The sequence below is a fragment of the Rhea pennata genome, chromosome 1 (assembly GCF_028389875.1).
Source record: "Rhea pennata isolate bPtePen1 chromosome 1, bPtePen1.pri, whole genome shotgun sequence".
In the NCBI taxonomy this organism is placed as follows: Eukaryota; Metazoa; Chordata; class Aves; order Rheiformes; family Rheidae; genus Rhea; species Rhea pennata.
In genome coordinates this window covers 31,706,660-31,719,494 of record NC_084663.1, presented here as the reverse complement: position 1 = coordinate 31,719,494, position 12,835 = coordinate 31,706,660, and the positions used below count along the sequence as shown (strand labels likewise).

General features: G+C 37.0%; 1 protein-coding gene across 1 annotated transcript in view; it reads right to left on the bottom strand.

The window, feature by feature from the left end:
* CNTN1 (contactin 1) overlaps positions 1-12,835 on the bottom strand; it is a 95,532-nt gene that overhangs the window by 47,295 nt on the left and 35,402 nt on the right. Inside the window, exon 13 of the mRNA XM_062567403.1 lies at positions 10,202-10,377. Coding sequence (XP_062423387.1) covers positions 10,202-10,377 — 176 coding nt within the window. The remainder of the gene's footprint in view (positions 1-10,201; positions 10,378-12,835) is intronic.

Sequence of the window (12,835 nt, the reverse complement as noted above, 5' to 3'; positions counted from 1 at the left end):
TGACGGGGCGCGACGAACCGTACTTGCAGCAGGTTGTACCACACTGGAGACAGTGTGCAGGCGCCTGCTTGAAGACCTCAGTGTGAGGGCAGGAGCACGGTGGGAGGCCCCTGCGAGCATCCCTCTCCGGGAAGTTCGGCTACTGGGGCTGGGGGCCAACTCCGACACAGTGCAGCTGGGGGCTGCCCCTTCCTTTGGTGACCCTGGACAGACGGCATGCAGCCAGCACCGCAGGGTGGCCTCGGCCAGGACTGATCCCCCTTCCCATGGGAGCTGCTTTTAAGCTAAGCCTTCACCGTTTGGCCCCTGCCATGTCACAGCCATGCCCGTGCCTGGCCATGAGCCCCGGTGATCTACACGTGCACCCTGACTTGCTGACTGATTTCCCAGCTTGACCTTGGGCCAGTCTCCTCGCTATGGACTTGCCTGGTGGTCACTGGGCTGTGTCTGGTCCTGCTAACTGCGTTATTCCCCTCAGCTCCCAGCTCATCTTCCCTAGCAGAACAGCCGGCCCTCGCAGCGACCAGTAAAATGGTATCAAAAATGTAAGGGAAAGAATTTAAGATTGAATAAGAATCACAGATCAACCAATTCCAAAAAACTGAGGAAAAACTGAGGCCGGACAGGACTTGTGGAGATCATCCGGTCCAAACTTCCTGCTCTAAGCACAGCCAATTACAGTAGCTTGTTCAGCTAACTCCAGTTGGGTTTTGAAAACCTTCAAGGACAGAGACTCTACAACCCCTCTGGCCAACCTATTCATGTGTTTCACTGACCTCAGAATTAAAAAAAAAAAAAGGGGGGGGGGGATTCTTATGTTTAAATTGAATTTCTTGTGTTTCAGTTTGTGCCCATTGCCTCTTGGCCTTTCTCCAGGCCAGAGTCTGCCTCTGTCTTCTTTACTCCATCTCCCCAGGTATTCACACTCGTTGATAAGATCCACCTGAGCCTTCTCTTCTCCAGGCTAAACAGTCCTGGCTCTCTCAGCTTCTCCTTATATGACAAATGTTCCTGCCCTTTAATCATCTTTGCAGCTCTTCGCTGGATTGATCCAATATGCCCATGTCCTTTTTGTACTGGGGAGCCCAGAACTGGATCCAGCACTCTGGAGTATTCCTTTCAGAGGAGTATTTCAGAGTGTTTCTGGAGAAGGAACTGTGGCTGCAGACACTAATATTAAAAAACATCTGTAAGTTGACCAGGTAGAAAGCAAAATGTATTTCTATTTGTACAGATATTCTCCTACGACACTTTTGTGAATCCGCTGCATAACTAGATGTGCACATGTAAAACAAAAGAGTATAACACAGACCACCACCCATAGCACAGCTATTCTTAATGAAGAGTACTTTTTCTATTAAGGAATAAATACATTTATACAAATGTTTAAAAATAACACATTTGAAATATTTTATCTATTCTGCAGTTTATTCCAAAAGGGATTACTTGGCTAAACCTCAGAGTTATACATGTGTTAGTCTTTAAAGTATGTAAAAAAACCTCTAAATCATCTCTAAAAAATGTATCTGACTGCTTTTATGAAAGTCAAAATGTTTCAAAACATTAACAGATGGATGACTCAACACCACACTACACTAAAAAGGGCAAAATTCACATTTCCAAACTTATTCCATATTGTTTTGAAACCTCATTTTGTTACAAAAAACAAACACTGAAACAGATCTCTGCAATCCTGAAACCTTCACAAGAAGGAACAACAGAAATTCAGATGCAAAATGATATGTGAAAAAGAGATTGCTGAATTTTAGGCATAAGAACCAGTGTTTTCATCACTGGAAGGTTCTAGAGAACAACAAAAACCTTCAGTACTACATAAACTATTAAGAGATGCCATTAATATCTCTGAATTTAGACATTTTGAAAGAGTGAAATAGAACTCAGTCATCAAGTTTATCTTTCTTGATTGAAAATGAGGAAAAAATAAAGTTTAAATCTTTTTCAAATATTCTGAAGCTACATTGCCAGTTGAAAGTGTCTATATTTGGAGGGAGATTAAAATAGCCAGATGAAATTTTCTTGTCTTTTCCAAACTCTGGTATCAATTTTGGGTATCAATTATCAAATTCTGTGGACATAAACTTTCATCACAAAATGAAATCTATTAAAACCATTTTTTTGGACTAACATCAGAATTTATCTCCTTACCAAATTACTAAGATAAAGAGTTGGTTGAATAGAAGTAAGAACTGAGCACATAAGGAAAGAGTTCTCAATTCTGGCTCGCAATGCTTCATTTGATTGCCAAGTGATATCAGTGAGAAATGCAGGTTATCCTGTACCAAGTTCACGTGACACAAGTGCTATTGCAATGATCAAATAGACTAGTTGGATCAGTGATCAATCCAGGATATGAAGGCTAATTTTCTTGATATATTTCTGGAACACTTTTAATTATTACTAAACTATGTTCACATTAAGACATACATGCATTAGCATGTTTCACTCAAAATGAATATGACAGGCCTTTTAGTTTCATTTGCCGAAGGGTAAGTAGTATACAGACAGGAGGTGAACCCGCAACAGCGGCATTTGTTTTTTGTTGCATTTTATTCATTCATGAGAATTCCTCTGGGACTGCCCTCAAGGATACCATCCTTCAAAAATCTGTGGGGTTTACTACGTAAGAGAATACTGGCTGGCTGGCTGACTAACCACATGTAAACCCTTTTCATCCGTAATGGGCTAAGCAATGCTGTCAACAGTGTTTAGTAAGGAAAATCAGGTCAGTACGTCAGTGGAAGTAGGGCAAATACTTTCTCCTCTGTCCTCAAAAAAAAAAAAAAATAAATAAATAAAAAGAAAAAAAGACAACAAAGAAGCTGTAGGAGTTCAAACTCCCAGAATTTCCAAGTCTTGCATTTTTGATTTGTTTGTTTTTGATTTAGTAAAAGTGAGAACTAGTTCTCTGCTTTAGTATTCTGTATAAACCTTTAGTTTACTAGCACTCTTTGTCATCCTAGAAAGAACCAGAATGTCTGCGAATCTCTGATTATTGCTTGCAATTTGATCTGCAAAAAAACACAATTAGGGTTGGTCCAAACCAATAAAGTCTGGAAAATGTGCATAGTTCTGAATACTCATGATTATATTATTACTTCAATATAAATAATTTACAAATTCTTAATAGTTGTAGTAGTTACCAATTCCTGTTTTAGCACTTTAATTAAAACATTTCATTATATTTATTAATCATGCACCCATACACTTGATAACATTAATTTCCCTTATGGGAACTTGGTTCTGAAAATCTAAATGCTGAAAAACAGATGTGAAAATGTAATGTAATTTAAAAGTCAACAATCTATAGACATAGTATTGCATCCTGTTGGTTCAGAAGCTCTCATGGAGCAAAGCTTTATGCAGTTGGTGACAGAGCTTTCTATACTTCATAAGAACCTAGGTTCTCAGTGGCAAAGGAAGAGCTTACGAAGCACATAGAACATGGGCATCAGCAGATTCTGTCCACAAATTAGATATGAAAGCTCAGTATGTTTTCGTTCAAAAACCTCAGCTTGGCTAATTTAAAAATGCCCTCCTTAATACAGAGAAAACTGAATCATAGACTGGAAATTGTGATAGAAGTATTTAGGGATGTTCCAAGTGTATCTGTGGTTCACCACTCAGATATTTACCAAGTTTAAAGCAAAGACTTTCATCATGTTAAACCTATATTTATGCTCTAACAGTGATGTCAAAAATAGCATTTCATGATCTGCTTCTAAGACCTTTTCTCTTTTGACAGTCACTTTTGCCAGTGCTTTAAACAACTAAAAGACATCAGAAAACATTTCTATGCGATTGTAAATCATTTACAGGGACTTAGTCTTTTGACTGGAAGCACTATCCACTCCTATCGGGACCTCAGAGACAGTGAAGGACGTTGCATTAGCATGAAGCTAATGAGCCTTTTGTACTAACAGAACTAACTTGGTAGAAATCAGTGCAGTTCTATGGTCTGGATCCTATTCGCAGAAGAGTTTATCTCACTTTGTTTCTTATGCCATAGCTGGCATAAAATAAACGTGGATAAATAAAAAGAAAAAACCCAGCAAGCTAATGGACAGTCATTCCCACCAAAGAATCCCTTCCTTCAGTGACCTATACTTATATGTAAAGGAAGTATGGTGCTAATTCTACCTCTGAAATGTGGATGGGGAAATATTTCCAACAAATACATTACTCTTCCCCATTTAACATTCCACTGTGAATGCCTTGGAATACTATGCTTTGTACCCACACCCCTGTGGTAATATGCCCTGTTATTTCATTACCAAGAGCAAAAAAAGTTTAGATACTTGATCACTTGTACTCACGGCTCACACTCTTAGGCTGGTGATCTAAATCCACAACAAACTGCTAGCTACATTTCTATGAGCACTGCTGAACACATCTGGGTTTCTAGCTCCTGCTTACCAAACCAGGCATGGTACATGGATTCTGGCAGTTTGTGAAATCTCACAAGTACATAAAATCACAGTGAACTGATTTTTAAGGATTTTTTTTTCTTTCTAGCACAGTAGTTGGCATATGGCTTATTCCCTCTAAATAGACTACATTTCATTGGGCTGGAAATAGCACTGTGGGTTAATAATAGGTTTCCTCAATGACTTATGTCAGAGCTAACTGCTTATTGGCTTCACGCTCAGCACTACATCTTCTGCTTTCCTTCCCCTGTTTGCTTTTAACCACTGACTCCATCCTTCTCATTCCATGCTCACTATGTTGCCATTAGGCTCTTTCCTCTAAACTTTAGCCAAAACCTAGCCAAAAATATGTGACTCCGTCATGTCTGCAGTATCTCCCCAATATGTTCAGGCTCTGAAAGAAACTTCTTGAGACGGTGCCTCTGGAGAGTCTTGGGACTCCTTTTCAGAAAGAGCAGTGGTGAAGCTGATCTAGTCGGCCATGCTTTGAGAATGATCATGTGTCCCCAATAAACCATGCTGAACAAACTCACCATGCCTCTGGCTCCCAGGTTTTGTGCCAATCCACAGAGCCTTCTCTTTTTCTTCAATGGGTAACTGAGCTTTGCTATGTAAATATTATTTTCTTTCTTCTTCTTCTTCAGTTCTCCTAAATTTTTCATTGATTTCCTGTCATACAACTGTAGCTACACTCAATACTCTATAAGGAGGGTTACCAGGGAAGTGGTTAAGAAAAATTAAAACGAAAAGCTTTGTATCTTTTCTGCTGCAGAAAGCTGTGAACTGTGCAAGGAGAGATTTATGCAGTAAAACTAAGAATGTCTATTCAGTAATCTGTTGAAACAAAAATATACAGTAATACATCTTTGCCTATGATGTCCAGCCAAGGAACTACCATTGTCTGCAAGTTATAATATAACTTACAAAAAACAAGCAGAAATTAAGCTATACTTCCCTAATAGGATTTTTATAATCCAAATTAGTCTCTACAGTTTACAAAAACTTCTGTTATAGAGAACTTTCGTTCTGGCAAACATTTTGGCAAACAATGTCTCCATTCTAGGGTTCATCTCACCTAATTTTAGACATCTATAGTGTGGATGTTGGTATCCGAACTAATCACCTTTTAAAAGCAAACAAATAGGCTCTTTCAGGTGTGATCTACCTTAATGTCAGGTAGCTTTGGCCACTCATCTCCAAGGTATTACGAATGTGGTCCTAGAAAAACATACAGCTTTCTGCACTTTCTGACTATGGATAATGTAAACTGATATCTGCACTGATCACGTTTGAATGTCTTTGGGGCACATCCCTGCACCCGAGAATACTGCGGACACATGCAAAACCCTGACTTCACCATCCAGAATAGACTCAGCAGCTCTTAATTCCAGTGCAGGAGCAGTCTTGACGCTGAGGTGTGACAGCACCACCTGAAACAAAGTTCCTCATTCTGCACGAGCTTTTTAGTTGGATGCAATGCATCAACCAGCACCAGCTAAAGACATCTTTCTGGGCTGGGAACTACCCAGCAAAGATTCCCTACCATTTCTGTGGAAAATCCATCGTTACAACTGCTGGTAAGTTAAATAATTTTTAAATGTTAAAAAAAAAAGAAAGAGATTATGGAATGATTTCCCAATATCTCAGAGTGTTAAAGTTCCTGTTTTCCAGGAACTTTATGTTTTATTTTTTTTATGTTCCATCAAAACAGAAATGATAACCCTTTCTAAAATTTTTTTCTAAAATGACCTCCTTCTTGCTCGTACCAGGCTCTAGCTCTGTTTTTCAAAGACAAACACTTCGGCTTATGATGGAAGGAGTTGATATTACATAATACAAATACTGTGCAGCACCACATAAAGGTACCTGTTCCACTGTTTGACCACTCTCATAGTTTAAAAAAATGTGTTTTCTTACTTTTACATTGAATTTCCTGCTTTCAGTTGGTATCCATTGCCTGTTGTCCTTTCTCCTCCCACCAGGTATTTATAAACATCATTGAAAAATCCCCCCAAAGCCTTCCCTCCTCCAGGCTAAATAATTCCAGCGCCATCTGGCTGTCCTCATAATGTTAAATACTCCAAAACCTTAACCAACTTCATCTGTTTTTGCTGATTTTATTTAGTTTTTGCAAAGGGAAAGGGAAATCAGCATCTCTAGGAGAACTGTTTTTTTAATAAATTGTGATCACAAAGCAGCATCAAGACTTCTAGCTACCTGATGGAAAAATAAGGGTAACACATTTTGTGGTACGGAAAAAACACACTAGATGCCAAAAACAGAACTTACAAACAAATCCAGGAAAGTACTTAAAATGATCCAGAGAATGCATAATGGAGCGATATAATCTGCATTTGGTAATTATGAAGCAGACTCAGGTACCCAAACACAGTAGTTTTTTTTATCTTCTTTTGATGATTTCTTTGTTAATATGAGACTAGCAAATAACTAGTAAATTGTATCTATGACAAAGACATCTTCTTGCCTTGACATACCATCATTGCCATCTCCTCTATCTTGGAAATGGCTAAAAGGTCCTTAGATTCATAAACAATCATCTTCCATATTTTAATTTTTCCAAAAGAAATTTATTTGCCAGGAGGCCAAGTTCCTGAATTTGTGTAGTGCAATTTAATTTAACTTATTAAAGATAAAATGATGATAAAAATCTCAGTGGTTTAGGTCTACTGATATCGCTCAACACAACACATACCTAACTTCACTTTTCCTTTCACTTTTCTGAAAAAGTAACTAACAATGTAGCAAACACAGGAATATTGATGGTTCAGAAAATATTTTAAAGTTTGTGTGCATATCTACTTGTGACTAAGGCTACATTTGGGCTCTTTGTAAGCGTATGTATAAGTTTCTGAATTTCTGACTGGAACAAGTTAAATTATAGAGTTCTTTTTCCTAACTATCTATACACATGAATTAGTGTGCTTCAAAAGACAGTAAAAATAGAATTATACATATTCATTTTCAGATACTTTAGAGAACATTTGGTAAAAACCTTAAAATCAGAACAATATATTTATTTGCACAGAATATACTAAATTTTTAAATGTATGTTAAAAGTAAGCCCTTCAATCTTTAAATATACACAGCAAAAAGCAATTCCATAAATAAGAAATGGCAAAACACAGGGATTTCCAGATTACTTCTAGTGTTATATCTCTATGGGTCTTGAAAGGGTATGTAATATTTAGCTCCTCAATCAAATAATCAGAGGAACAACCATACATGAAGTCAAACACAATCAGTTATTAAATTGTAAATTTAAAAGACTCCATTTGACAGCTGTTCCAAAGACTGAATACTAACCAATTAATTTTTTTAAAATTTAAAATACCACTGTCATATTTGGCCACGTGAAATCAAAACAGCACTGTCAAATCTTCTTCTGAGAAATGAGTTATAGCACTAATGTAATGCAAATTAGTTTTGCCTTCAGCAATTGATGGAGCTACCAAAGCTTTCATTTAAAGAAAAAAAAAGACTTATGCAGGTATTTACACGAATTTCATTAGCATTCCATTATGTGTATATGACAACAATATTAGTATTATTTTGAGAACTCAAGTACTGTGTCTATATCAAATTTCAGCATGTTGATCTGTTTGCTACTACAAATTAACCACAATATTATCAGGAAGATAGATGAGGTTCCTTCATCCAGATGAAATTACAGAAGGTAGGAATGATACATCCAGTCATTGTAATATTCTTGATGGGTATTTTTCTTTTATGCTTATATGGAGCTGTGGGGCAGCATGGGACCCCAGTGCTTCAAGCACAGCAGTTCAGGCTGCTGCTGTCTAATGTACAACAGATCACCTCTTTAGACCTGAGAAAGCCTGAGCAAGCCTGCCACTGAGTGACTTGAGCTGTGAGAACTGTGAAAGATGTCTAAGAAGTAGTTAGGAGAAAATACTTTTGTTCACAGGGAAAAAAATCATGTACAAATAAGCTAACAAATGAACGAAACAGAACCACTGAAAGTGCACGTTCCTCTTAATTACATCCCATATAAACATTCGTAGTGAATTCCTTGTTTTTTAAAAAATTCTCCTACGTTCATTATTTCTATAATGTAAATGTTGAGCTTCAAAATAACCACAAATCTCTGCGCAGAACTGGAATGCAGTCCTACTGCCCCCTTCTGTCCTGACTGGTGAAGACTGAGCTGTCTGTGGAAGCAGAACAGAGATATCTGCACTTGTTTTGCATTTGAATGCCCAGAAATGAGGCTCAGGAATGCATACGAAGAAGCTGCCTCTGCTGCTTCAGTCATTTACACCTGTATTGATTGAGCACAAAGGGAACACAACAAACCACCAAACAGCCCTTAGGAGGATGGAGTTATACATTGACAAATAAATTAACTGATGTCTGGATTTAACTTACTTAACTTTAAGTATCTAAATGAATTAAGAGTTAGTCACCTTTCAACTGCTTCTACACACTCTGGGGTATATCTCAATAATTTACGAGAAAAGGCAGTTATTTTCAGCACAAGATTTTGGACAAGGACTTGTTCTCTCACTGAAAGACAGCAGTGCGCCTTTTTAGAAACGTTTAGAACAACTCAGCAAACGAGCAGGCTAAGGCAACTCAGATACCCCAGAGCACTGACTGGTTTGTTCCCAGTCAGGCTGAAACAGTTAGGCTTGAAATATCTCCTGATGTGGAGATAAACAGATATGGAAAAATAAAGAGAGAAACAGAATCTCTTGGTTCATGGAAAATCAAATAACACTGCAGGTCTACAAAAAAGACTCTGCAAGCTGTACTGTTAAAAGATATCTAATTTTGAAGGTGGAGCAAAAATTGACCGACGACTACATGGTTCTCAGAAGCTATGGACAGCTTCTGCAGCCTCTTCCCTCCAAATACCTGGTTTCTTGGGGGAGCATTAAAATGTAGTGACTTAAAGCTTGAGAGTATAATTTTTATGATACTGAAATTACAGTTGATCTAAAATACAGTAAAGCATTTTTATCTATCTTTGAAGATTTTTATATCATTTATATCATTTAACTCCAGAACTGCAAAATAAATACATATACGTGTCAGCGACAGCTCTGAGGTTGTTGCCAGTGTTAGTTAAATTATGATACCATTAGACAAAGCCAAGAAGGATTTCTACTCACGAAACTAATTTGTCTAAGTCTGATATAAGACTATAATGAGATAAGGACACATGAAAACAAGAGGTCTACGATTCCTCTTTCTATGGGCCAAAACAAGTGTTTTTGTATAAGCTTGTTTAGCCTTCACACAAACCTTTCTTGCTCAGTTTTTACGGACTGTTTGACTCCTACCCACCATCTGGCCCAGTCTTGTGCCAAATTCTAGCAACGTTTTTCAGAAAAACATGGTCAAGTGAAAACAAACGCATATGCATGCATTCTTTTACAAGATAGTATGTTACTTGCTTACCAGCTATAATCATTATTCAGCATTTGGACTTCAATATTTTTTCATTTTAGACACTACATTCATCAGAGTGGGATTCAACTCAGGTACTGAAATACTTAAGCCAATTCAGATTTCTGAATTCAAGTATCTACCTGCAAGCATCTTGCATGTCTGTCTGTAAGGTGTCTAAATTGTAATTTTATTTTATATCCTTAGCCTACTGCATTTTTCTAGGCATGAACCAACAGAGTAGAAAAAGTAAAACAGAAAAGACAACTATTCACAATCAATAAAAATAGGTTTCCACATATTAAATATGATCTATAGTATCTTACCATAACATTCCTTTCATAATGTTCGTGCTCCTTCTCAAAGTCTATTACGAAACCATTTAGAGACCAAATAAATGTGAGGTCCAACGTGGGATCATGGGATGCAATACATTGCATGGTAGCATTCTCTCCAACGGTGACATCAACATTCAGTGGAGCTAAAATAATCCTTGTAGCCTCTGTGAAGTTAACAGCAAATATGGAAAATTTCAATAAATAAGTATTTATCCAAATGTAAACCCAAATTGATAACTGTTTGACTGTACATGAAACTCTTCTCCCAAACTCCGGTTTGCATGTTATTCATGCAACCACATTTCAAAAGACCAAACTAAAGAGAACAAAGAAAATGCTTTAACAACTGAAATACCTGACTTGCACTTAGTTATTATTTTAAAATGGCTATGTTTCACACTCTGGTCCATATTACTGACTATGAAAAACTATTTTTATTCATTGATAATCTCTCAGGTATATTATCCGTCTTATGCCAATTGTTTTGTTGCTAATAATATTTCTTATTTTTTAAAATCTGCCTCTTTAATGAATGGGAGTTCATTCTGCACAGTTGTCAGGCTAAGTCTGAGATTTCCATTAGAGCACTGCAGAGACTGAGATCTTAATGCATGTAGCGAGAAGAATATTAAGCATGTATAGGAAACCATGCAGATTGCAACACAAGGAAATGAAAGAGGAAAGAGTAGAAGAAAAAAAATAAAGTTGCATGTGCCCCAGCAATGCTGCTTATCATTACAGAAACAAAAAGAGGCAGAGACTACATGATGCTTCCTAGAGATCTTGGTACATGCACTTAATTCAATTAATGGCATATTAGCAACAATGATCTGGAAGGGGCTCACTGGATCAGTAAGACCTATTCCTTTTCTGTCAGATGTGATCAAAAAATAAAACCCACAGAGTATCTTCTTGTCACATCTTGCTTGACAAACATTATCTTTCCCACAGATATGAGAGTGGGAGTAAGACACCAAAACTTGGAAGATAATGAGCCACGAGAAAAGAGCTATGTCACTAATTAAGATCTAGGTTGCAGCAGAATTGTTATGCAAAACTCCCCAGTGCTCCCACATAGTGTACTACATGCCACCAAATGCAGGACAGCAACAATTCCAAATGAACGCAACATTTCTTGTCTACTTGACCTGGAGAAAACCCTTCTCCTAGATCCTAGTCTAGCAATCCAAAATCTGTTTAATCCTTAGCATATGAGTATGGTACAACAACTGGGTATCCGAGAATGCAATACAGTGCATCTGAGATGTATAGGACATCAGAGCAATCTGTTCACATTTGATCTTTAAATGCCTAGCTATGAAAACATGCCTTAGGATACCCTCACAGAGGGAGGTACTTCATTCTAACATCATGGCTGTATGTTCAGCACTTGGCTCTATCATCAGTAATTTTTTAGAAGTTAACATAAAGTCTTCTATTAGTCTAAGGAGACCCTGAAGCAGTGGTCTAGAGGTAGTGAACAAATGGCCTATGGGAAAAATCATCACAGTTTACAGCGCCTGTCAGCTTTAGTTTTAACTTTTTAATTTCCTGTAGTCCTGAGCAATGTCTCATTTTCATAAAATGAAATTTTATGGGCCACACACAAAGTGCTTGAGAATACAATTTTCAAAGCATTGTTAGCCAGCCATTATCCTTGTCCACAATGTTAAAATAATTCTGAAATACGCTATCTGACCATATTTCTCCTGTGAGATCAAGGGAGGCATCTTAGTCTTCTGGTGTTCCCTTTTAGATGAACCACAGCAGAATACTCCAGAATTTAAAAATTCTTTATGACTAGTTTATACCGTTTATAAACACATTTTTAGTGTTTCATCATGAGGCTTTATTACGTCAAAGTTCTTCCTGATTGTAGAAGGTATAGTATGACTGTTAAGGGGCTATATTTATTTATATGATCTTTCAAAATAATTAAATGGCTGAGTGAAATATTTAGACATCTAGAACTGAGAAAGATAACAAAAAGTAACTGCAAATATTAAAAAATCTGATTAATAAAAATAAAATCTTACAATACTCTATCATTTGATATAATAAAGCAGTCATAAAAATCCTTTCATATAACCTGCTGATATAGATTTATTCTTACATTAGTACATTAATATTGTGGTATTGTGCTGCCATATTCAGCACGATTTCTGGAACAGATCTTAAACACATATATTTAATAAATGATTCTGCTACTGCCAGTGAGACTTCTGGATGCTTGGTAGGCATAACTGTTCAGGAATGCCACATTTCCTATCTGTAGTCAACAGATATTTAATTATTTGACATCATATTTAAAATACGTAACTAAAGATATCAGTATTCAATCAGTAAACATTAATAAGCCAAAAAGAAGGGAAGAGTAGTGCAATTATATGACTATATGCCCCTACCTCATGAATATAATGGATGTTAATTTAACTGCAATGCTTTCAGTCTTGTAAGTCTCATCTTCCTCCATCAGAAAAAAGAGAAAAAAAAAATAAAGAAGGACGATAAGAGTCCCATTTCTCTAAGTCATGGCCCCAGAATCATGGCTTCATTCCTCTGTCTGAGCTACGCTACCAAGCTGAGTGATTGCATCAAAAAGTACTATCTGAATTTATGTAT